We start from the raw sequence: 27,013 nt of genomic DNA, 5'->3' as shown, positions 1-27,013 counted from the left end.
CCTATAGGGCGAAAAATATGGTACATATTTACACAGAATTCCTTTTGCCGTTTTTGTGGTATGTTCACTCAGTATATATTTTAATAATACAGTGGTACCTCAGGTTACAGACTCTGCTAACCCAGAAATTGTACCTCGGGTTAAGAAATTTGCTTCAGGATGAGAACAGAAATCTCATGGCGGCAGCGCAATGTCAGCAGGAGGCCCATTTGCTAAAGTGGTGCTTCAGGTTAAGAACAGTTTCAGGTTAAGAACGGACCTTCGGAACGAATTAAGTACTTAACCCACCTGAGGTACCACTGTAATGGGTCTGCTATCCTGCCCCACTTGCATGGACCACTCCACTGAGAGAACCAAGTATATATTCCTCCTCCTCGGCCTTAAACCTGTTACGCCTTTTCCTCTTCTCCCACAACTTCACCGCTTTATTTCGCTGTGAGGGAACGGAAAGGCAACCGCGGAGGCTCGAAAGTATCCCGGTGAGGGGGGGGGGCAAAAGAAACACACCCGCCGCACCGCTTCTTCGACGCCCTGACAATCAAACTTGCCGCCCTCGCGGAAACCACCGTTGGCGGAGGGGGCGGGGCTTCCTAGGGCTCGACTTCCGGCCTCAGCTCCCGTGCCCTGTTTTCTCTCCCAGTGACAGCAGCGGAGGCGGAAGCGAGAGAGAGAAATAAATAAATATATATATATACTGTGTTCGAACCGGTCAGGTTAGGTTGTGCTGAGGTGGCCGTCATGGCGTAGCAGAGCCGGGGGTCGCGGCACGGTCAACCACGCCCCGCGGTGGGGCAGCGCTTTCCCCCCTTCAGGTTGAGGTGAGAAGCCCGCGGGGCTGTTGCTGCGGCGGGGGGCCGAGCGTGGCCTTGAGACCGCGGAGAAGGGAAGGGCTTGCTCGCTTCCTTCCTCAGAACCGTAGGGTTGGGCCTGGGCTGCCCACAAAGTGGGGCAAGAGGTCTTGGCGGGTGGGGGGGAGCGTCCCTTTTGTGCCGCCGCCCACGAACAGGCAGTTGCCGAGTGGCTGTCATCCGACTTGGGGAGAGGGAAGGCAAGGGGCCTATCTGCCTGCGGTGTGGCAGGAGCTCTCAAACCCTTTCTCAGGTAAGAGGGAGGGCTGCTTTGCCGTGCTGAGGGTGGCTGGTCGAGGTATTGAAATTCCCTAATTGCTCTTTAAGGTTTCTGCTCTTACTCCACTGTCGCTCTGATTTCAGCAACAAAGCTTCTTCATTATAAGATGAAACCAGTCTCGCTGTGATAAATGCAAAGTATCCCGCACAAATATTGCTGAAGTGTCCAGTAACGGTAGATTTTACCGTGAAAATATATTTGAAGGCTTGTATTGACAGAAGCACACACGAGTGACTTATGTAGAACATTAATTGGAGCTTTTGTGATTCCAAATGGGGCGTGAGAGCATCTGTGCGCATATTATGTGTACTTCCCTTGCTTATTACAGGACTGTATGTGACAAAGCCCTTGTGAGGATTGTCAGGTGTCTCTTCTAAGCCACACCTCTTCTTTTAAGGGAACAGCCTTCATTAGGCTACTGCTGTATAGGAAATAATTGCTTTCTGATGCCTCCTACACTGAGTGTTCAATGTCCATTCTGAAACTTTCTTCTGACAATTCAGTTTAAATATAGTCAGCAAGCCTTGGAGGCATGTTGGCAGTAGTAAGCAGTTAAATGGAAATCTTACCCTTTGAAAACACCACCTGGGGAAAGTTGCTAGTGGCAGTAGTCTGAATTCCCATTGGATCCACTAAATTCAGTGCTGTAATGCTTATAATAATGCCACAATATCATCAGAGTATGTTTTCCTGAATGACTTACTAGTTTAAAATGTAGATCCCGTAGTGTGACAAAATCATAAGTAACTTTGAAAACTAAAAATTATCCTTCTGCTAAAAGTAGGGTGGCATTACAGTCTTATGGGTGATACTATATATTAATAGATAAGTAGCATTCATTAACCTTTTGTAAAATATAATATTGTGTGTGGGGAAGAAAGACAAAGTGCGCACATGTATACTGGGATATTTCACCATAAATCCTCAACATTTTAAGAAAAAATAAGAAAACAAAAAATGCAGTAAATGATCCATTATAAGCTCTGAATTGCTTATGTAAGTAATGCATGGTTTTTATAAGGAAATCAATTGGAAGAAGAATGTTTTACAGTTTAAATGATATATTGGTACTATTTTATCTGCTGCTTATTGCAAAGCTGACATCCAACAGTTTTATGTGAGTAAGATTCAATTGTGAGGTCAGCCTGCTAAGTGTGACAGAAATTCACTTGTGTAGTGGGGCTTTGCATTTCTCAACTACCCCCTGCAGCTCCCCTCTTCACCCCCAAAAGCTGTACAAGTATACTCTGTTACACAGGTACAATAGGTGATAAGATAAGAGTATTGGATCCAGTGATTTGTTTGTGTTAGGTAATGGATAGAAACTATTTACGTAGTCTCGGGACACTTCGGCATACTTCTAAATTTGTTAAGCAGACATTACTGCTCAGCTTAAAAAAGTTATATTTGCTGGCCTATCCAACTGCAGCAATTAATCTTTTAAATGAACTCATTCTAAACATCCAGGTATTTGTCAAATATGATAACTAATTCACACCCTGAACTCTCTTCACTTGTTTTGCAATCAAGGCGATGTTAATTCTAGTGGTTAATTATTTTTTCATAAATTCTGTGGTGGACCTAACTGGCATATTAACTTTGTCTGCCTATTCCTGTGCATGATCTGTTGATTCATCCTTTTTTGGATACAGTTTGGGCAAGTGAAAGAAAAACAGCTGATATCTTTAACACCTAAATTATAAGAGAAAGTGCTAACTGTGTTAAAAATTGTTAAATGTAGCAACTTAGTTTTCATCTCTCATACTGACAGCTTCAAACAGGAATAGAAACTGATTTTCAACTGCTGCTTTTTGCTCTTATTTGAGACAGCATATTTCAGTTGATATAAGTACTGAGATTGAATGCCAGCTAGAAAAACATAGATTTAAATATTTATATCATTTACTTAATAACATCTAGAGTCTATGTTCTGCTTAGCAAAATTTCCAAGATGGATTCTGAGTTTTTTTTTTTTTTGTAGGTAAATGTACTAGCATACATTCATAACAATGGAGTCCATGCTAAACAAATTGAAGAGCACGGTTACGAAAGTGACTGCAGATGTCACTAGTGCAGTCATGGGAAATCCAGTTACCAGGGAATTTGATGTTGGACGACATATTGCTAGTGGTGGCAATGGGCTTGCTTGGAAGATTTTTAATGGCACTAAAAAATCAACAAAACAGGTGAGGTTTTAGGAGGGAAATACGTATTGCTTCTCATGTCATTACAATGATGTTTTAAGGAACAATTGCCTAAGAATACATGGTTTAACAGTTGTAGAAAAAGAAATCACAGTATGTGAGCGGTTGCTGAACAGCTTGGTAGGTTTCTGGATGAAACATCGGCTCTGGATCCATTCCAGTCCAGCTTCTGCGCTGGTCATAGGACCGAGACGGCTCTGGTCGCCCTAACAGATGATCTCCGCAGGCAGCTGGATTGAGGCGGGTCGGGGCTGCTGATTCTTATAGACCTGTCAGCAGCCTTCGACATGGTCACTCACGAACTCCTGGACCACCGCCTTGCCGACGTGGGGATCCAGGGCACAGTCCTTCAATGGCTGCGCTCATTTCTCTCTGGTCGGGGACAGAGGGTGGCGCTTGGGGGAGAATTGTCATTGCGCCACTCCTTGGTGTGTGGAGTGCCCCAGGGTGCGATACTCTCCCCAGTGCTTTTTAACATCTTTATGCTCCCCCTCGCCCAGCTTGTCCAGAGTTTTGGGCTGGGCTGCCATCAGTATGCTGATGACACCCAACACTATCTGTTGATGGATGGCCATCCTGACTCGGCCCCAGACACACTGATCAGATGCTTGGAAGCTGTGGCTGGATGGTTACTTGGGAGCCGGTTGAAGTTAAATCCTTAGAAGTTCTAGATTTATTCAAATGTCTTTCAGCAACATACCTTTGAAACTTAGTTTCCAGTTCTAGGCATTTATACCGATATATGTATCTGCACTCTGGTATAACAAGTGTTAAAGTAGATAAATAACTAATATTGTGCATCTTTTCAACAAAGAGCAAAATTTTATTAATATAATGCCAGTTGTAGTGATAAAATGTCAATAGGAAACTTACTAAGGTGAAACACTATTGGAACAAAAACATAGCAGCTTGGTAAAAGGGTTGCAGTATGCTGAATGCACTTGTTTGGTAAATGAACCGTGCTATAAATGTGGACTGCAAAGGAAAAAAATAGTATAAACAACATTAGCAATCTATGTTTATTTAGCAGTGCAGTTCAGTGTGCAGTTTAAAGTCCCATTGTGTTCAATAGGACTAATTCCCAAGGAAGTGTGTTTTAGAATTGCAGCATTTCATGTTTTCGTAAAGTGGGTGTGGTTTCAGTGAGTGGCATTGTGACTGGTGGCTGTTCCAGAGTTGCTGTCTGTCCAGTGCTCCTACATTCATTTTTGTTACTACAACTCTTCTTGAGTAAGCTTAACTGCTGGTTGAACAGAGGATAAATGAGCACATTAAATTGCCAGTAGCAAATTGCTCTGCCTACCACTGATGATGAGAAGCAAACAACAACAACACTGGTAGCTATGCAATTCTGTTCTGAAGAAAAATATTTTAGAGTATTTTGAAATCTTGTAACAGAGTTGGCTCTGACATGTTTCTTCCATGAGAAATGCTCAATGTGAATAAGTCCCTTCTATCTGCTGTAGTTTTACTATGTGTAACATCCTGATGACACTTTGAGCAAGACCTCCTGGATAATTTTAGAAGTCTTGTGGTGTTCTAATATAGGGTTGCCATATATTTTTTTAGGAAAACGTTAAAGTTGTTGAGTTTTTTTTTTGTTTTTTTTTTTGAGATGTACCCAAGTTGTTGAGCTGTTGGTAAAAAAAAAGTGAACATAATTATTCAGTTGTGTTGCTGAAGATCCAGGCCAAACCACTGCTTTGCAGCAGAAATTCCCCCTGGACGTATACGTCAGACATATCCAACGTATGGCAAGCCTATCTAATAGAGATGCAGTCTGACATTTATCTGTTTGGACATTATTGGTAATTAATATGTAGACATTGTGGGAATCTAACACAACACCTTCCATTTTGCTTAATTGTTACTGGAAGAGAATATAATATGCAGTTTGGACAAACTATTGCTCAATAGAATATTGAATTCGTTAGTACAACTTAACATTAAGGAGCAAACTTTCCATGTTAATATGGTTGCTATGTGGGGTAGGGCAGAATTTGGCACTGATGGGCTGCAAAGGAAGGGTGCTTTTTCCTGCCATTTTCCCTCTGCCAAATCTCCAAAGCTTCAAAATTTCCTTGGGGGTGTACACACACACACACACACACACACACACACACACACAATACAGGGCTATTTTTCTAGAAAAAGAGGTGCTGGAATTCACCACTAACACTTCCCTAGTTCTTAGAATGGCAATAGCACCCACCTGAGAGGTGCCAGAATTGAGTTCCTGTGAGTTCCCCCTGTATTTACACACACACAAACACACCTAACTTCTGAAGTGGCCCACTGTAATCATGTAAAGACAGGATGGAAACACTATTATAGCAGTGGCCAATTTATTTTAAAGTTGAAAGACAACAAAAGCTATTTATTATTACTGAAAAGTATTTTATTATTTTGTCAAAACAAAAAAAATTCCTTCCAGTAGCACCTTAAAGACCAACTAAGTTAGTTCTTGGTATGAGCTTTCGTGTGCATGCACACTTCTTCAGATTATTTTGTAGCATTTTAGTTTCTCATATAGTTCACTAATAATATTTTTTTATTAATTTTTAGGAAGTGGCGGTTTTTGTTTTTGATAAAAAGCTGATAGACAAATATCAGAAATTTGAGAAGGATCAAATCATTGATTCCTTAAAACGAGGAGTTCAGCAGCTAACAAGGCTGCGACATCCTCGGCTGCTGACTGTGCAACATCCATTGGAAGAATCCAGGTAAGTTTATTACTAAAACAATTACAGGTTTGAGTTTTCATACATGCTCAAAACTTTCCGAAAATTAAATAAACTACAGAATCTAATTTCTGGAAACTATCCACTTCTCCCAAAAGAAATTGTGTAATTGTCCAATGTGTGTCCCTATTCTGAATATATGACAAGTATTCACATCCTCGTTATTATTTTAGTGATTAAGAGATACACCTGATGTGGTTTATTCTGTTTTCCTTTCTGCTGTTTGGCAGAGCAAAACTCACCAAGTTCATGTAGTCCTTCACATCGTGATTCCCTGAAGGCCTTGTGAACCTTCCACTTCTCTGGTGCAGTAGAAATTGATATTATGTTGAATGCTGATTTCACTGTCATGGAGTTTCATTTTTCAGGCTGTTAAGAAGCCCAACACCTGGTGCTTTTTCTTGAACATCCTGCACCATCATAATGTCTATTTCCTAACTGTTGCTGTGTCACAAAGTCAAAGTCTACCTATATACCTACTTATCTCTTGTTCTGAAGTATATTTGGGGTGTTTACTAAGGATATTTGTTTCCTTCTAGGGACTGTTTGGCATTTTGTACAGAACCAGTTTGCGCAAGTTTGGCTAACATACTTGGCAGCTGGGACAATCTTCCCTCACCTTTACCATCTGACATCAAAGAATACAAACTTTTTGATGTAGAAATGAAATATGGCTTGCTTCAGGTATGCATATTGGTGACCGGTCTGTAGTGCTGGTAGTCTTACACATGGGTGGGTATAATGCACTCAATATCTAGCCATCAACCTATATAAACCAGGCAATAAATTTACACTATAGCCACCTGCAGAAACATTTTTTCTTCCCTTGTCTGTTTAGAAGGGAATGTTAAGAAGTCACAGCAACTAATTAGCTGTAGCAGAAAACCTTTATATTTTATTCCTCACACTTTATATGCTCTAGGATAGGAATGGGAAACCTCTAGGCTGCTGGATTCACCTCTCCTACACTCCCCATATCATGCCCACTTTCCCACAGTACCATCCTATTTCAGTTATTTATTTAGATATGACTGAGCAGGACCTTTCTACCAGTGGTTTTAGCCTTTTTTCTAGTGGTCACTGTCTCTTGCATAATTTTTGGATCCTCTGCAGTGATTGAATCTGTGCACATAGTTATGGAAACATTCAAAAGTCCTCAACATCTCTCAGCAGCCTTCCCAAGAAATTCAGAGATTCCAGAAATGTGGTTTCCAGTAAAGCACTGAAAACATTGTTGACACTGATAGGAATGTCCTCTGTCTAAAGTAATAGATCAAGTGTGTAGGATGGGAAGATTAGGAAGAAGGTATGTACAGGGAGAATGTGATTTTCATCCCCATCCCAGCATTGTAATGAGGATTCAAATAACCCTCCAGGTAACCCTAATCTAGGCTGAACTGCCAAGATTAGCCGGCGAGAGGGGTTGAGCAGAAGGTAAAGGGTGTGTGTATTCTGTAGGGGGCAGTGATTTTTGTATGGGTAAGCTGGATCTGGGATGGGTGGTGGGGGCTGGTTAAAAAGACCTGTATGTTCCCCCGACCAAACACTGGCATGCGGTCCTCAACAGTGTTCCACTGTGGCCCTCTGACCCTTAGGACGCAAAAAAGTTCTCCACCCCATTCTATAAAAACAAATGGCTGATCCCTTTCTTAACCACAAGTGAGGAAAATTAAAATGCCAAATGACGATCTGCCAAATCCTGGTGTGTGCTGTGGTGTTATCAAGACAAAGGTGGGAATATTTAGATAGCAGCTATGCAAGTTATCCGGGTCTGCTGCAAAACCACTGCTGCCATGGACACAGCTGTGCCTAATGGCTGTTGCTGTGGCAAAGGATTGAAGGTAAAAGTGTGTTGGTCAGTGATCTGGACTTGAATCTCCCTACTTCGTTACCCCTTTCTTTTTTACCCCAGCCGCAGCACTTCTAGGACCAGTTCACTTCTGTGGATTATTTTTTTCTCAAAGAGGAAAACAACATATACCATTATATCTAAGCTTATTCCAAATGCTCTAAAACAAACACCCTGACAAGAATATCTTCCTCCTAACAGGTTTCTGAAGGCTTGTCATTTCTACATAGCAGTGTGAAAATGGTCCATGGCAACCTTACTCCTGAAAATATAATTTTGAATAAAAGTGGAGCATGGAAAATTACTGGATTTGACTTCAGCATCTCATCTATAAATCCATCTGAGCAAGAGGTAACAAGGTTTCAATTTGTTTTTCATTGTCAGTAAAGGATAACCTGGAAACATTGGGACTCTTAATTAAGCTCTTAATGTTTAGCTACATAACAATACACAAATTTCATAATGTAACCCATTTGCCTGCTGAGTTCAGGATTAAACTTTAGCAAAAGGACCACAGTCAAGAATTAAGCAGCTTACTCTTCCTAAATTATACAGTCTTTCTTGGAGTAGCATATTGCCCATTAATATATGTGAAGTAATGAGTTGTTATAGTGGAATAATTCCCTCCCGCAAAAAAACAACAACACCATTGAGTGTTTCAATACCAGTTAAGTGCTTTTAATTTATGTTGAAGGTAGGCTACCTAACTGCTAATGGAGATAATCTTGCTACCTAGCCAAGAGCTAATGTGAAACAGACAAGTATGTTCTGTTTATATTTTCTTAATGTGTTATGGTAAAGACCTCATATACTTAACTTTAAAAATGGATGCACTCAGAGTAAACACAGGATTTACTTACCTTATATAATGGATAACGTCTCTCAGGTATCATGAGTGATTTAGATCTCTTTAGGTCATTATTAATGTAAAAGAAAATCACTCCAGCTACGTTTCTTTAAACTTACACTTTAAATTATGTTTCTGTAACCTTTTTGCTGTTTTGTTTTTTCCCCCCAGCCAAAGTTCTCTTGTAAAGAATGGGATCCAAACTTACCATCTTTGTGTCTTCCAAATCCTGAGTATTTGGCCCCTGAATACATCCTCTCAGTGAGCTGTGAGACAGCCAGTGACATGTACTCTCTAGGAGCAATTATGTATGCTGTGTTTAATAATGGAAAACCTATTTTTGAGGTCAACAAACAGGATATTTATAAAAGTTTCAGCAGACAGCTGGATCAGGTATTTTATGGGTCTGTTTGTTAAATTCACATTTGAATACATAAGTATTATGAAGAAAAAGTATTAAAATGTCTACAAGTATTTTGGTTCTATGTTAATGAAAAGAACACTTAACTTGTACTGAAGGAGGTGGCTTGTCTGTCATCATGGAACGCAATAATGTGGGGTAAATAAAACTCTTGCCTCATCCTTTAGAGCCTGTTATCACCAAGTTTCAGGGTACTGGGTTCACCTGTGTGTGAGAAGACCCAATTAAAGTTTCTTTTGTCCTTGCTGATAAGGAACATCACCAAAGTAGAAATATGTGTTTTACTCCCATTTTCATAAGTTTGATTGTGCTGCATTGGGATAAAGAAAATCAGCTACAGGACCTGTTCTAGTGTCTCTGAAACCAGCTAAAATGGATGTAGAATGGGTGCAGAAGTGGGAATATTTGCCACACTGGGGAAGCTCTTGGTTTGTCTTTCATGAATTGAGCAGGGGTATATTACCCCAAAAATGAATTTTACACATATTTCGTTTATCTGGCAATTAAGTGAACTACCGTCTGTGTAGTTCGGGGATTTTATTATTAGTATTTTTTTAAGTAGATCATTGAATTCATTCAACTAAACTAGATCATTCCAAGCACTATTCCAGTCATACTGTATGCAGGGTTTTGTTTTAATGCTAATGCATGTGCTTTATTTATGCAGCTTAGTCGTTTGGGCGCCAATAACCTTCAAGACATTCCAGAAGAAGTCCGTGAGCATGTAAAACTACTGTTAAACGTAGCTCCTGCAGTCAGACCAGATGCTGACCAAATGACTAAGGTAAAAAGAGTACTTAAAATAGCTGTAGAATATAAGAAAAACCTTTTTTAAAGTGCTTTAATAAGCAGCATTTAACTGCTAAATTTTGAAGGGTTTTTCAAAACAACATTCTGGTTCAAAATTTTCAATTCAGGAGATTAAACCTTCTACTTTATTGCCTCATAACAAGCACTCAGTGAGTAGCTGGAACTGTTATTTTGCAAAATGTTCTCTTTTTTTAGAGGAGGATGTTTTGCCGAAACTAGAAAATATGTATTTTCTATATATATGAAAAAGAGAAAAAATTCCATTTAGTGTTATTCCCATCTTTGTTATTTAGTTGAGATTTTATATCTGTTCTCTTTCATATATGCTTTTTCGGGTTTAACTTAATTGTATTAAGTCTGCAATTGTATACCTACTTACGGGGGAGTAAACCCCAGTGAATTCAATGGGGCTTTTTTCCAAGTAGACATATAAAAGATTGTGCTACAAATGTTATGGTGCTTTTGAAAAAGTTTAATATATACCATGCTTATGACCTCAAATATCACTTTCTTTTTTAAAAAAAATCTGTATTTTTAGATACCATTCTTTGATGATGTTGGGGCGATGACACTACAGTACTTCGATTCGTTATTCCAAAGGGATAATCTTCAAAAGTCACAGTTTTTTAAAGGGCTGCCAAAAGTTCTACCAAAATTGCCTAAGGTCAGCAATCTCAGATTATTTTACTAGACGTGTACTGACAAAGAACTCTGTGTCTTTTGTAGCTGAAGCATGCATTGCTGCTCTAGGATAGTGTTCTTGGAGTAAGAAAGCAAAGGCCTTAACAGTTCCTCATTTAAATTGGCATTTTATAAAGTGTGCTACAAGGCAAACAGACATATAACAATATTGTTAAAATTTTGCAATCCTTCTGTTTTACTTGCAATACATAGGAATAGCATGCTTTTTGCAGGTTTCTGAAGAAATTTCATTTCCTTACAAAATAATATCTGTTTTCTTTCAGCGTGTTATAGTACAGAGGATTTTGCCTGCCTTGACATCCGAATTTGTGAACCCAGACATGGTACCTTTTGTTCTGCCTAATGTTCTGCTCATTGCAGAGGAATGTTCCAAAGAAGAGTATATAAAGTTAATTCTACCTGATCTCAACCCTGTCTTTAAACAGCAGGAACCAATTCAGGTACATTTCTGTCTTAAACATAATTCTGGTCCCATATGAACCATCTACCCAGTTGTTTAGGGCTATCTTTTGAACACCAGGTTATTAAATCTTGGGGGGAGGCCCTTTTCTTGGTCCCACCACCCTCGCAGACACCCTTGGTAGGAATGTGGGAGAGGGCCTTCTCAGTGGCTGCTCCCAGACTAACTCCCTCCCTAGCGAAGTTAGACTGGCTTCCTCCTTGTTCTTCTACTGGCAAGTGAAGAACTTCTTTTTCCAACAGGCCTTTGGGAACTGATTGTTTTAAGGAAAGAGCTTGTGTCATACTGTTTTTGTTGTAATTATTTGTATGTTTTTAATATTAATTCTTTTTATGTTTAATTTAGTTTTAATCATTATTATTTCCATGTTTTTAGTTGTTCTTAATTTATATGTAAGGCAACTTGAATTCCTGTCAGGGGAAAAGGCAGGGAAATGATGATGATGATGATAAGCTTAACAGCCAGTAATATTTCAAAGCAGCCACATATTTCAGTATGTGTATTGCTTAGTTGTATTGGTTAGGTACTAGTTGGGCTTTTAGTGAACGGGTATATCTTGTCTGTCAATCTAGAACATTGCACTTTGTATATGTATGGTACTTCATTCTCTTGGAATGTTCAAATGTATGCTATTGGATTACTATCTTTAAAATAGAGAATAATGTCAGAATGTTCTTATTTTCCATGCTTCCAGGCTAGCAACATGGTGAGTGTGTGCATTTGCTATGTTTACATGAATATTTGATTATATAAGGTAATAGCAAATGTTACCCTGTAAGCGATTAACAAAAAATAAAGCTTTGACACATGTCAATACTGCATTTCTTAAAAACAGATTCTGTTGATATTTCTTCAAAAAATGGACTTGCTGCTAACCAAAACACCTCCCGAAGAAATAAAGAACAGTGTTCTACCAATGGTTTATCGAGCATTAGAAGCACCTTCGATTCAGATTCAGGTCTGGTAATTTCAGTTTTGTTCAGCTTCATTCTAGCTGGAAAATCTAGCTAGAGATTTGCTTACTGAAAGGAACTCTCTCTTCTCACATTTTTATTTGTTTTTCTGTTTGTGCTTACTCCACTTGCAGTAACCCCTGAAAGTGGTTCCAGGGAGTTGAGAGAAGCTCTAGGAGATAGGTGCGGGGGGGACAGCAGGGGGAAGGGAGTATAAGCAAAAAATCACTTCTCTTTCATCAGTGGTGCCAACACTAAATCAGAAGCCCTTTCTGAGAGAAAAGTTAGGAAAGTTAGAAGTCATAAAAGGATTCTCTCTAGTAAACATTCTGGTCATGATTCATGGAACACGTGGAAGTTTACACTCTCTCTGTGATTGTATAAAGTTCCTAAAACATTTGCAGGCAGCATTCAAGCTTAATCATCTTATTTTGGACATTTTGTTACTAGAGGAATATTTTAATAACCTTGATAAGGGAGGCTTTCCTACACTAATAACGGGGAAGTTGTGGCCCTCCAGATGTTGTAGGACTACAACTACCTTTATCCCCAACTATTGGCTGTGCTTGCTGTGGCAAGAGGGCCTAACATTGTTGTTCATTATTATTAGCGGCTCTGAACTCTTAAGGAAGTGGAATTCTAAATTTTGTTTCAAATAAATAAAATGTTATGGTTTATTTAGTTTTAGAGACAGAGAGAAAGACAGAACTGTGGACTTAGTATTATTTTTAAAAACTGCATATTGTTCATATATACTAATTGTGATACTTTTATTTTCAGGAACTCTGCTTAAACATAATTCCTACATTTGCCAACCTTATAGACTATCCATCAATGAAAAATTCACTGATACCAAGAATTAAAAATGCCTGTTTACAAACATCATCTCTTGCTGTAAGTTGAAAATTCAGCAGTCTTTAAAACCATATCGAAATTGTTTTGCTGTTAATTTTCTTTTTAAAAAAAAATAATATCCTGATCAATTGCAAGTTATGCTTCATTATAAAGGGATTCAAATGAATCCTCCGTCCCACATGAACAAATGGAGGGGAAGTTCCCAGCATCTCTGCATTCAACTTCAGATGTGGGGGCCTATTTGCACACAGCTCTATGCACATAGGCTGTCTATTCCATTGAGAACCCCAGTTTTGAAGGATTTATGTATATAGTGAAAAACTGGACTTATACTATTGTGTGACCATAGACCTGCCTTTCCTAAGTGGTACTGAATGTGGTGGATTCATCAAATCAAGAATTATATAATAGAGCATTTTCATTCTTCAGATTAAGGTAGGGGAGACTAACCTGTAGACCATAGATCGTGCCCAGCAGTGTTTTGGGGGGTCTGTCAGAGCCCTCCTAATTTGTCATTAAACAAAAGATTTCTCCTGGGAGGGTCCCTGCTGTGATACCATGAATGCCCAAACTTTTTGTAACTCTCCCAAGCCCTTGAAAACATGTTTATTTTAAAAAGAACTTTTTTTAAAAAACAAACCCTGATTACTCCTGCAGGTTCCCTACGCTGATGCCAAAATATGTTTTTCGTACCCTCAAGACCCTCAAAATGTGTCTTTTTTAAAAAAAAGCTGCTTTCAATTTTTACATTTCAGCCTCTAACAGCTAGATTTGCAGGAATTATTAACAGCACCATTCTAGTGATTAAAAGAGTTCTTACTTTACCCAAAGACTTTTCTCTGCTGAAATCACTGATTATTGTATTAGAATGTATCTGGTTTTCCCTGGTCTTGCAGAATGAGAACTATACAGGCCAGTGCCAAAGTAAAATAATGTAGCGGAGAATTTAATAGGGTGTGGAATGCAGAGTTATCTTTAGATCCACTTGGAGTCTGGGAGCCTTCCATGAAGAGATTTTTTTATCAAACACCACTACTATGATAGTAGTAATATTCTATTAACATGTTTAGGTTTTGTATGGCCTGCCTTTAGTTGGATAAAATTATTGAATTTTGTTTGAAAACAAACAAATAATTGAAACAGATATCTAGTGAGATTCTTACAGTTCCATATGACTACATAGTACTTTACATTATGTAATAATCAATTGAAGCCTTATTCCAGATGCCCCATCTTCAGAACTGAGGTGGGGTAGATACTGGAGAGAAGGTTTTATTTCCTAGAGGCATCCAGCATTCCATTCCATCCCTTCCCCATTCATACAGCAGCCTTCGCCCAACTTGGTTCCCCTCAGATGTTCTTGAATTCCAACTTCCATCACTTCTGGGCAGCATTGCCCAATGGTCAGGGATTGTACTTTCCAGAATTATATACATTCTCTGTTTTTGTTGTTCATAGTCATAGTTAAGATTTTGTTAATTTCCAATGTTAGTCTTACTTGGAGTAGGCCCAGTGAAATCATTAAGTTCATTTGGTCTACTCTGTGTATGACTACTGTTGGATGTCACCCATAGTTTGGTTGTTTTAGAATATTCAAACAAGTAAGACCATTGGGTTCTGCTTTTTCTCTTATATATTGTGTGTTAGATAGTGTTTTATCTGTTGGCAACCAAAATTGGGTTGAAAGGTGGGATATATTAAATAAAATGTGTTGTGACTTATACCACTGGTTAAGTACACAATTGAGTGGGAGAGCTTGGTACATGGATACTGTTACTGGCAGCAGTGTATGTTTACTGTAACTTGTAGTTCCCAACCAGCATGTTCCTGTGTGTGTAAAAATAGATAAATCACATTGCTTCCTAAATCCTTTACTTTGGGAAATTAGGTCTATTCAGAAGTCAGTCACATTGACTACAATGGGGTTTACCTTCAGGCAAGTAAGTTTAGGATTGAAGCATTAATTGTTTGTATGAAATTAGCTCAAAATTCAAATCCTGTGGACATATGGCTATTGAAAAATCTTAAAAACTCCTGTATTGATATTTTCAAGCATTTTCTCTATTTTTATAAAAGTTTAGTTTAGAGGGTTTGTTTTTATATTCATTAGGTACGTGTAAATTCCTTAGTCTGTTTGGGAAAGATTTTGGAATACTTGGATAAGTGGTTCGTTCTTGATGATATTCTGCCTTTTTTGCAACAAATTCCTTCCAAGGAACCCGCAGTCCTTATGGGAATTCTAGGTAACATGATATTTTGTTTCTTGTGCTGTCTGTAGTAGTCTAGCTGTGGTATTCATCTTTGTGGTACTGTTAAATGTACAATACCACAAGGTACAAGTCTATAACTTTTAAAAATAATATCCCATATTTTTTGTTTTCCTTTAATTTGGACAAACACTGTAAAGACTTGGGTTAACTTCTAAAGTTCACACTAATGCCCACAGTTATAGAAATAATTAATATAGCATATTTTCGTTTCTCCACTCCCTTGCCCTCAGAATAATGCAGACCACCTTTTAAGAAAGCTGTAAATTGTAATTTGTGTATGATATTTTTTTAAAAAAAATACATTTAACGTAACCTTTGGTTCAAAGGAATATATAATGATGTTACTTTGTGAAGGCACGATTATTAGATAAATCATTGTGTTTAATGTTTCATAAAAGGTATCTACAAATGTACGTTTAGTCATAAGAAACTGGGAATTACAAAAGAGCAACTTGCAGGAAAGGTTCTGCCCCATCTGATTCCTCTCAGCATTGAGAACAATCTTAATCTAAATCAGGTAGGATAACGTTTCTCCTGTGTTTATTTGTAAGTATCCTTGATTTCATTGGGACTTAGAATCATAGAACTGAAGAGTTGGAAGGAACCGCAAGGGTCATTTAGTCCAACCTTCTGCAATGCAGGATTCTTTTGCCCAACGTGGGGCTTGAACCCACCACCCTGAGAGAATCATATTTTACCGAAAACTGCAGCTATAGATAAGATTGCAACACTTTTGTAAAATGCTATTCATTTTGTATGCCACTATAAAGCAGGAAACATCCTACTGCTATCCATTGCAGTTCTACATAAATATGGTAAACCGTTTCTTCTCACATGTACTTGGATGCTAATTCTACTGCCCAGTTTCTTCCCTCTCTTTCAACAACTCTTATCTTCATTTGCTGATAGAAATGTATTTCCCTCTCTGATCCCAGTTCTCAGAACTCCCCTCTCTAGCTAGTGGGTGTTCTAATGTTCAAGGGATCCATATTTAGTTTCCTGTCTCATATTCTGTCTTAAAGTCAGCTATTAAGATATATGGATCAAATGCATGGACGAGGACAAATATTTATAACCGTTCATTTTATAGGCTGCTTTTTATATCATCTTTGTCTTCCCTGCCTTGTTTGTTTCATGTTTTTTACTGGGTTTGTATTCCATTGTTAGCTACTTTGATCTATTTTCTTAGAAAAATAAAAGCATAAGCCTTTTAAAATATTTTTAAAATTCTGTCTTTTTACCTCAACTTAAACCTGAGGGACACAATAGTTGCTGTGCAACATTTAGTTTTTAAGAATTTAATAAATGAAAACAGATCTAGGAACTAGTTTGAATATTTATTGTTTGCATACAGTGGTATCTCTGGATGCAAACGCTACCCACATCCACGCATGCACGGGTCGCAATTTGCTGCTTCTACGCATGTCATTTTGAGCGTCTGCACATGCACAAGCGGTGAAACCAGGAAGTAACGCGTTCCATTACTTCCGGGTCGCCGCAGAGCGTAACCTGAAAACGCTCAACCTGAAGCGACTTCAACCCGAGGTGTGACTGTATTCTGCTCATGGTGGCACAGCCTTTAAAATAATAATTAAAAATACATGTATTTCTTTTCTAGTTTAATTCCTTCATTTCAGTCATAAAAGAGATGTTATGTAAATTGGAAACTGAGCATAAGACCAAACTTGAACAGATCCATGTTATGCAAGAACAGCAAAAGTAAGTGTGCATATTGTTTGTATGTACAGTGAATTAGAGGATAGTTTACAGTCTTCTTTTATAGTTTCCAAACTAATTGGAAAATTTTCACTGTTCATTCAAGATTCAAGTGTCTTTGTTATACCACTCAAGCTTCCTTTTTATATTTTTAGTTCAAATCGGTATAGTGTGGTTTTCCTTATAATAAATGGGTTTTAACTTGGTATCTGCATTTCTTGCATATCCATCCAGTTCCCAGTATTGGCAAAGACTGGGAATAAACAAATTGGACCAACCTTTTCTTAAATGCCATTTTTGAAGAACCCTTCTTTGGTTGGTTGGTTATTTGTATTCATCTTTCTTCTAGAAGTTTCAGAGCACATTTTTAGCTTCACAACAACTCTGTCAGGTAGGTTAGTTACCAATGATTTTCAACCGCAGAACTTGGAACACCAGTTTTCCATGTTCAAGGAATCAATCCACTATGTCTCCCACTAATTTAAATACTAATTTTTATGTTGCAGATCAACCATGCTAACCCAATGACCCTTCTATGTTGTTTAGAAATGAAATTACAGTATCTAAGACCAGATAGCAATCTCTTCCTTAGCACAATTGTTTCAGTCCTAGCTCTGCTGATACTATATATATATTGAGCATACTTTTTATTAGTTTTGTTATTTTGTGACATGAATAAACAATTATTAAAGGGAAACAAAATTGGGAGACAAGTTATTGCTCTTCAGCAAGGATGGAAACCCTCCAGCTAAATGCAGCTCCCAGACCACTCCACATTGTCGAAAAGGGAATGCAGCTTTCAGGCTGAAAAACACTCCACACCTACAACATAGATTTTCTTACTAAGGATGACATGAAACCATAAGACTTTCATGAGTGAAACAGAGAAGTCAGCAATTTTCAGCTCTTAGCCTGCCTCTGCAACTCCCCAAGTCTGTTCCAGAGGAATGGGAAACACTCTGCAGCAGATTTAGGAGGAGCATGGGAAGCTGCAATAAGAATAGCTTTCTGTCCCATTCATGGAATAAATGACACGTTTGGATACATCTAAATATATTTTTCAGAAGTATGCAATGACATTTTTGGTATTATCAAGTAAAATAGATACTATTGAGCAAGGTCCTGTCTATTTAACAGGTGAAGCCTAAGAGGTGAATAACTTTTTTTAAGGATAATTTTTTGAACTATCAAATAGTAGCTAATGTTGCTTATATTTTAATTATCTGATATGCTTTACTTCATGAAGTACATATACTAATTAATATTGGAAATCATTTTGGATTTATGCAAAGTAAAGTAGCTTGCAAATTCTTCACCCATAGGTGAATCAAAGCACATATTCTCTTACACTGAATTAGAAGTTCATTACAGCAAATTGTCTACCATTTGTCTTGTTAAATATGGAACATATTGTTTGCATTTTTATGGGGTTGGTTTTATGCTGAAACTATTTGCTAGCACCTTGTTACAATTGTACTTTTGCATTGTAGATCTTTCGATATAGCTAATCCAATGAGCCCACCTGAAGAAACAAAAGCCAATAATACAGGCAATCAGGCAAGAAGCTGTCTTTATTGGATCATTCCAGTATTTGCTTAATCAAATTCTTTTTAAAGATAAATGCTTCTTCATACATTTCTTTTAATTTCAACAGATTGACAAGGTGTTTAGCAGCCTAGGAACAGATATCTTAACTAGTGGACCTGATTGTAAAGAGAATGGAATGTTGACAAATAAGAGAAAGGTAAGCTTTTATAAATTATTGTGCAAGGTATAAATAAGAAGGAATTTTTCATCAGTATGCTTATCAGGGGTTCTATATCCTGAGCAATGTATCTTGGTCTACCAAGGCTCCCCAATAAGCCAAATTTAAATGGATCCTTGTTGACCCATGTGCACTCCTTCCTTCTTGGTGTTGCTAGTTCAGGGTTTCATGAGTTCAGAATCTAGATTTTTGAAGTCAGGAATAGGAAGTACTCAATTGTTCAACTTTATGTAGAGGGGGCGCTGGAGAGAGATGGTGTCCCCTGTGTTTTTCAGATAGAAATAATCAGCATTTCTTCATGAGATGATGCTCAGCCTTGTATGAAATAGTGGCCCTGATTGTTGCCAAACTGGGTTTTTTTACAGCAAAAGAGTGGAAGCACTTATCAGAATGACTGATCAAATTATTTGTTGAATTTCTTGCATCTTTAAATCAGATTGAAATATTGGCTAGAATTACTTTTAATCTAGAATGGGTTAAATAGAAGCCATGGACATCCAGTGAAGCTGATTCAGGACAGATAAAGTACTTCTTCACCCAGCACAGTTAAACCATGAAACTCCCTTCCTCAGGATGCAGTGATGGCCACCAACTTGGATGGCTTTAAAAGAGGATGAGAGAAATAAGAGGAGGAGAGGGCTATTAATGGCTGCTAGCCATGATTATTGTGTTCTGCTTCCACAGCTGGAGGCAGCAATCCTGAATCCCAGTTGCTGGAAACCACAGGAAGGGAATGCTCTTGTGCTCATGTTCCGCTTACTGGTTTCCCACGGGCATCTGGTTGGCTGCTGTGAGAACAGGATGCTGGACTAGATAGGCCATTGGCCTGATCGAGCAGATCCTTCTTATGTTCTTAAAATCAGCTCTGGAAGGCTGGATGGGGGAAGCAGTGGGGAGAAGAAAAACCAGAAGTCGCATTGTACAAACAGATTTTCGTTGTGCCTGTGGGTGGGCGTTATTGGAACCAAAAGAGAACTTTGTAGAAAAGGGTTAAGAAACTACTGGCCAAGCAAGTTACCAGAAGGTTTCATTTTCATTCTTTATATGTTTATGACACTCAGCCATCAGCTAGTTTCTCAGCCACCTCTAATATCAGAGCTTGCACCTTAGGAAGATGACCATAACCCAGTGAGTAGCGAACATGCTTTGCACGTCTCAGATTCAATCCCTGATACATTCAGCTAAAAGTATCGGGTGCAAGGTGACGGAAAGAACCTCAGCCTGAGACCCAGGAGAGCGGCTGTTAGTCAGTGTGTAGACAGTGCTGGGCTAAAATGGACAGTTTCCTTGTTCATCTTGATCAAGCACCATCCTCAGTTGCAGGCTGAATGAAACAGTACTTTAATCGCTCTGTAAATCTGCAGTTGGAAAATGAAAAGGCCTGGACTGAGAAGATGTGCATTGGGAAGGGAGAAGCCAGAGATATGTTCTTCTCCAGCACAAGCCAGAATAGACGAAGGTGTGAGGAAACAGAAAGGAAAAACAGTGCAGGTGGAGGGGACTATATCTGGATGCAATCACGGATTCTGCTATACAGCTGCAAATAAAACATTTTAAGTGTGTTTTAAGTGCAATATACAACGTGACACTAGATGGTGATGGTGAGCCTTATGGAAAAATCAGTATTTTTTTAAAAAACACACTTTAAATAAGCATTTTAAGAACGGTTTTTATATGTGTGTAGATTCCTCCTAAGTCAGTTTATTATTACTATTATTATTATTAAAACTGATACTAAACTCACCTGTTAGGAGTAAATATAATGTGTGTCTACTGAGGAATTTATTTTTTTGTTCTTGTGAAATGCTTTTGCAAACATAAATGAGCAAGGCTCTTCTCTTTTTGAATAATTTTTAATACTGAAAAGATTTTGGGCCTATTCCAAGTCTCTGAAGTTGATGCCACTCACTAACAATGTATTCTTTTGAAGGGATCGCTTACACTTGAAGAGAAGCAAAAGTTAGCAAAAGAGCAAGAACAAGCACAAAAAATGAAAAACCAACAGCCACTTAAACCTCAGCCTCACACAGTTACTGCCCCAGTCAAACAGGTATGGATTCAGTCTTCATTGTAATCTTTGGTCCTATTGCAGCTAACTAATAAAAATAAGTTTTATCCTGTAAAATTTGCAGCAGTTGCAAATCTCAATTTGCAATTGCATATAAGCATCCAAAGTCATTGTTTTAATAAAGTGATTGGGCTGCAAATGTGTGAATGGCAAAAACGTAACCACATGCACTTACTTGTAAACCAGGAGTTGTTAATCTTTTCCAACTTGAGGACTACACTGGCACCTTCCAACCTGTTGTATGGGTGCACATGCCAATGGTGGGCATGGCAAAAAAGGGACTTGTCCACCCCACAATAAGCATGCACAGGTACACACATCCCATACACAACAGAGTGTGCACATATGTCTCACAAACATGCCAGGGAAAATACACCTGGATTGCAGCTTACTCTCTCCAAATGAATAATCTGGTAAGTGGAAGGAGGGAGCAGTATGTACTCAGTTTCCCTTTTGCTGTTAACTGCTGGTTCACTCACTCTCTGTCAGCTGGCACTGGCCGCAATGATGCTGAGCAAAGAGATACAATCTCTAGGAAATTATGTAAAGCAGAAGCACCCGTGAATTAAGGAAGCATGAGACAACTTACTGGATACAGTGCTGCTATCACCTGTACTGATTGAGGGTCGGTGTTAGGACATTTTGGAATCCTACCCAAGTCCACGGAACTACTGAGCATCACAGCAGCAAACCAAATGGTTAATTTAAAAAAGAAAGATAAATTTTGGAAAGCTATAAAAAGGTTATTGGTGGGTCATAGGTTAGCACCCCCTGTTGTAAACTCATCTTTGAGTTGCACGTACAATATGGCATTCCAGCCTCCTAAAATGATCTTACTGTGCTGCCATCTATTTTTCATCCTTAGAGCTGCTGCTTATGTTGAGTGCTATTGCAAAGTATTTTAACCATAGGTCCTTTTATTTTTTCAGACCAAGGACTTGACTGACACTTTGAGAGAAAGCATGGCATCATTGACCAGCCAGTCCATCAACAAACCTAAAGTTCCCTCTTCAAATAGCTTTTCCTCAGTGGGTATTGGAATGGGGTTTTCATCCCCTGTTGAGAGCGCTAAGAGAAATGGACTAAATGCTAATATGGGATTTCAGCCATCTGGATTTGGGATGGGAATTGGTACTACAAGCCAGAATTACTTCAGTACTGCTAGTGTCACAGGAATGGCCAACATGAATATGATGCCAGCAGCAAACATGGCATCTTATAGTCCTATGAACACTACAGCTGCAGTTTCACAACCAGCACAACAAAGCAGACCACCAGATATGTCAGCTTTAGATAGCCTATTTAGGGCTCAAAAACCTAAAGTTAGTATGAATCAGTTGTCGCAACAAAAAACAAACCCATGGCTTAATCAGTTTGCACCTCCTCAGGGTTCCAACAGTACTGCCTTAGGAACACAGATGAATGCGATGGGACAATCTGGCTTTGGCTTGCAGGGAAATCCTTTCTTTAGTCCTCAAAACTTCACACAACCAACAAACAGCATGACAAGCAGCAGCTCAGCTAGTAATGACTTAAAAGACCTCTTTGGGTAATAGCTCTGATTGTGAACGAATTAATGTATGGTAAAAACCTGATTTGAAGAAACATCATCTAGCAAAATGGACAAGAGAAAAGCTATTTCCAGGATGCGACTTAGTAATACACTTTCATTTGCCTATGCATTTAATTTTCTTAGGCACAAAGTGATCTCTCTTGCCCCTAATTTCAAAGTTTTGAGGTCAGGTTGTGTCAATCCAGGTGCCCAGAGTTAGAAAAAAATTAAAACCTCATACCTCACAACTTCAGAAATGTGTCTTCTGACCACCATGTTATTTTACAAATAAACATCTTAACCAATAAAAATTAGCAGTAGGTTGTAATTGCTGATAAGCTGTCGGAAGACTTCAAACCCTGGGCTCTTGTTGTTCTTGTATTGTCTGATTTGATATGATACTGAGTTCTAAATACATCTTGGTATAATACCTTATAGTAGGGTGCATACATTAGTCTGGAACTTGCTATAAACATACAAGATTGAACATGAAGAGACTAGATTACTACTTACAATCTTCCCAGCAGAAAATAAGGTATGTAGGAGTGATATTTTCCCAGTTGAGAAAAATCGCTGAAAAATGCTGCTTAGGTAACCATGCTACATAACCTGCCTCCAGTTGATTATGCCAAAATTTCAGTCCCTACCATAGAAGCCGCTATGCTGGCATGGTGATATTAAAGTCAGGTCTTTAAAAAAGTAAGTAAATAATCATGCTTATGTCTACACTGAAAATCTAGGCACTAAAGGAATACAAGTGCAAATTAATCTGTTTTGGATCATCCTAGAAGCAAAGGTGGATGACCTCAGAATTTAGAAGTCACTTTGATCACATTGAAATTTGGCTTGCTAGTAGGAAAAGAGCTTCAATTCGTACTCCAAGTTTCTGGTTACTTCTAAGACAAAAGTAAGAGGTTGCCATCCCTCCGATACATACTTCTTTTGAATTTAAATTTGATCACATTCAAGAGACCTCAGTGAATTGTTTTAGTTCAGTTGAATAAATTACAAAGTTGGATGATGCAGCAGTTGACTAAGGCAGGTTGTTTAATGTATGCCAAATCATTGTATACATAATGTTCAGTCTCACTTGAAAGGTTAATATAAAATTTCCTGCAGTCAGATTTGGAGTGAACAACCATTTTGCATCTCCCTTAAAGGATTCTTTCAAATATAAAATTTCCCCAAAATGGAAGCAACAGTTTATGTGGTTAATTAGTTGGGGGATGAACCAGTCTCTACCCTGTCTGCTATTTCTACTGTACATTTAACTCTTTCTTTCCTGGGAATTTTAAGATCTTTCTTACATAATACTATGGACTATAGCTAGCTATTTTGAGAAGGAAAGAATTAGTTACCGTTTTTATAGAAAGCCTACATACTTTATTTTTCAAAGCCTTTCACTGATTGAATCATTTTCATTTGCTGCTTAAGAAACCAAAGGGCCTTATGCTGTAAATGTGAGCTGTATTTTGTTAAATTATATTTCCAATTTTAAGCTGTAATACTGTTAAATGTATCTTAAGAACTTTGTATTATAGCTGCTGCCTTAGTACTTTTGTTTTGTATCTCTGGGACCAGTGATAAAATTGTGTTGTTGTTTTTAAAAAAGAAAAACACACACAACACTTGTGTTATTTATGTTATATTAATATTCTCACTGAATATGCTCAATTAGCTACATAACTCTGTGTGTAAATTTATGAATATTAAATGTGTTAGGTTCCTTGTATGGTCTCCAGGTTTCTTAAGACTCAAACTTTACATTTTTGTGTAAAGCTTTTCTTTAAAAAAGCAGGACAGTACAGAATATGAAGCTTCCCTATAATATGTGGAAAACAAGTTTCTTTAACGACACAAGGCTGGGGATGGTTTCTTTCAGGGGTGGCTAAATTTGGGCTCTCTTGATGTTACTGGACTCCAACTCCCCATCATGACCCATGATGAAACATTATAAGTTTTGTATTCCAGCCACAGCTCCCTGCCCCAGTTTGTTGTAAACAAAAAAAATTGGCCTTGCTTGTTAACCTTTTTATTTTTCAGCCTTTCAGATTTCATTATTCCATGAGACTGCTTGAGAGAGAGCCGGGGGGGGGGGGGGGGAATCATTTTGTACTAATACTGTGGAGACTTTACCTTACAAACCTTTGAGCCTAAGGATCAATGGCAATTTTGTTGGCCACTTGTTTTTTTTAATAGTGACAATTATATTTGAGCTAAGGCTGCAAGAAGAAAAAAAACATGTAATGAGGAAACACCTTGATACATGACTAAAGTCTCTTACAAAATCAACATATTATGTTTTTGCTTATAGAAGCATAGTGATTACCTTTCATAAGACAACAGAGGAGAAAGACACTTGTTAAATAATAACATGTGAATAGTTCTTTCTAGTAAAGTTCTTTTTCAAGATAATTTATGTATTCTTGGAGTCAGGAAGGGATTTTTTTCACTGATTTGCTAGCAGAGATGTTTGTTCAACTTCTCCAAATTCCACAAAGTTGCCATTTCCGCAGGAAGATGTTGTGAATTTGGAGATAGACTATTCCTTGTAGAGTTCATTTATGAAAATCTCCCTGACCTGTTTTTATGCTTTTATAGCTGGTGACTTTTTCCTTTACCGTGAGCTAAACAAAGGAGCTGCTATGTGCTCAATAGGATATTTGGATAATGCTAGTGACACCAGTACTCTCACCTTTTCATAATGACGGGAAATCTACACATGATATGTCAACACCTTTAGATCACTTGACAGGTGTCACTAGCAAGAGTGTGATGGCTGAAAAAACATATAGGGTGAAGGAGTATGAAAGACACAATGATTGTAAATGCTTGATGACAAATGCTATTCTTATTTATTGTACTCTTATGAATTGTAATACCTTGAAGTATGATCTTAATTAGTAAAGCAAGCTATAAATCCTAGTTTCAGCTTTTCAGATTCCTTGAAATACAAAAATTATTATGTAATTTGGAAAGCAGATGCAGCAGATAATAAACCTGCTTATTTATGCCCCGTTTGTATTTAATAGGGATCAAGTCCTGAGCTGAAATGTAATTTGTTTGAATGGGCCATCAAGTTGGGCAGTTAAGAGGAACGTCTTTGCTATAGTGTTATTTATACAAATAGAAAAAAGGGATGTAACTAGAAGTTACCTCCCTCTTTCAAATGGGAGTAGTTCCTAACAAAAGGAAGTTAGGAGTTCATTTAATGAAAAAACACTATACTTATATTCAGTTACTTTCATAATATTCCCTTATTAAAATTACTAACACTGGGATTTCATTTGCACAAGAGACTTCCATGTGCACAATGGAACTTCCTCTGCTGTCCCCTCCAGCTTCCTGCACAGTCTCAAAATTGGCTGCAGAGAGTTGGGGACACTCCAGAGCAGATGGTGTGTGTGTGTGTGTGTGTGTGTGTGTGTGTGTGTGTGATTATGTCAGCAGATCCCCAATTAGATATAACCCAATATAAACAGAAGGAATGAAAGTTATAGCTTGACATCAGTTTAGCTGGGTCTGTAAAGCAATATTATTGTAGACATCTTAATTCTTGGAAAACACGAATCACTGAAATTCACAGGCAGGCTAATATTTCAGTAGTCTTGCTTTCCCCTCAACTATATCAAGGCTTTTGGCTCTCATAACAGTAAAACAAAACAAGTAAGCAATATTGTCGTTTGTACATTAGAAAATGTTGAGGATTATTTCAGTGTAAACTTGTGACAATTGATTTGCAGTTTTCCACATGTATGTTTCACATACAAATAATACTTTTCTATCTTTGTATGCTACAGTTTCATCAATCTAGCCTAATTGGTATGAGATGTATATTTCACTCTAAATAAACAACTGCTCTCTCGCTCCTGGTTACATGATGTTTCAAAATTGACTTGTGGATATCTTCTGAATTTTGCCGGGTTTGTGCAGTTCCAGATATATTTTTTAAAAGAACAATTTACCTGGGTCTGCCTTTTTGACATTGTAATATATACTGACTGTTACAATATATGATTGCAATTTTAATTAACCTGAACTTGGACGCACCAGATTTGTTGTGACAATCTGCATTCAAATAGAAATTGACGCGAAAGCTAGGATTACTCCAAGCAGGTTCTGATTTTGAATTTTGGCTCCCAGTCTAAATCTTCAGTGGCTCCCTTTGTACAGAAATTTGTAAAAAGAGGTTCTCTTTGAAATACTAAAATTTCAGGCAATTTTAAGTGTTGTATATATCTCAAGTTGGAAGTTGTATATTCAAATGGCTTTATATGTATTGAACTCAGGCCTGATTCAAAATATTTAATGTCTGTCTAATTGTACAGTCCTTCCTTAGTTGTGGCAAATTTTATGTTTAGACTGTAAGGCATTCAATTTTGTGTGTGTAAAGTAATGATATTACTCTAGTGTTGCTGTGGTTTGTGATCAGCAGAATGGTTGGAGCATGATACTCTATTTTGGTTTTATTGGACTTTGCTGATTTTCAAAATAAATCTATTCTTTATATCAACTTTTAAAACTGGTAATACTTAAAATATGTAAAATGTACAGTGATGGTTACAAGAAATTCCTACAACTTTGTACTGTGAATGAATAACTGTGTAGTTTTCAAATCTTGAATGATGTTGCTTTATTGAAATAATAAACTTTTCATATTTTCACCTTTTAA

The 27,013-nt window shown here is 37.9% G+C and overlaps 1 protein-coding gene across 2 annotated transcripts; it reads left to right on the top strand.

Annotated features, from left to right (window-relative positions):
• The first annotated feature begins 570 nt into the window (after positions 1-570).
• On the top strand, positions 571-27,013 carry SCYL2 (SCY1 like pseudokinase 2). Of its 2 annotated transcripts, none has more exons than XM_083698609.1 (18): positions 571-818; positions 3,110-3,314; positions 5,898-6,055; positions 6,613-6,757; positions 8,124-8,273; positions 8,941-9,162; positions 9,858-9,974; positions 10,539-10,664; positions 10,966-11,142; positions 11,998-12,120; positions 12,896-13,009; positions 15,081-15,213; positions 15,639-15,757; positions 16,859-16,959; positions 18,447-18,513; positions 18,611-18,700; positions 20,652-20,771; positions 21,719-27,013. In XM_083698609.1, the coding sequence occupies exons 2-18, from the start codon at positions 3,138-3,140 to the stop codon at positions 22,340-22,342; spliced, it is 2,763 nt and encodes a 920-aa protein (XP_083554735.1). In that variant the 5' UTR covers positions 571-818; positions 3,110-3,137; the 3' UTR covers positions 22,343-27,013. The 2 variants fall into 2 exon arrangements, with proteins under 2 accessions (XP_083554735.1, XP_083554736.1); XM_083698610.1 differs by having other exon boundaries at positions 621-1,101.

The sequence above is a fragment of the Podarcis gaigeae genome (genome assembly GCF_964106915.1).
Source record: "Podarcis gaigeae genome assembly, chromosome: 10".
In the NCBI taxonomy this organism is placed as follows: domain Eukaryota; kingdom Metazoa; phylum Chordata; class Lepidosauria; order Squamata; family Lacertidae; genus Podarcis; species Podarcis gaigeae.
Note: the sequence above shows the minus strand (reverse complement) of the source record. Positions and strands in the feature narration are given on the sequence as shown.

What these genes read in the sequence shown, in the direction of transcription:
- SCYL2 (XM_083698609.1), top strand. Translation starts at nt 3,138, where the DNA reads ATGGAGTCCATGCTAAACAAATTGAAGAGCACGGTTACGAAAGTGACT. An exon ending in ATGCTGACCAAATGACTAAG is followed by an intron (nt 9,975 to 10,538) that starts GTAAAAAGAGTA and finishes CTGTATTTTTAG; the next exon opens with ATACCATTCTTTGATGATGT. An exon ending in TTCTACCAAAATTGCCTAAG is followed by an intron (nt 10,665 to 10,965) that starts GTCAGCAATCTC and finishes GTTTTCTTTCAG; the next exon opens with CGTGTTATAGTACAGAGGAT.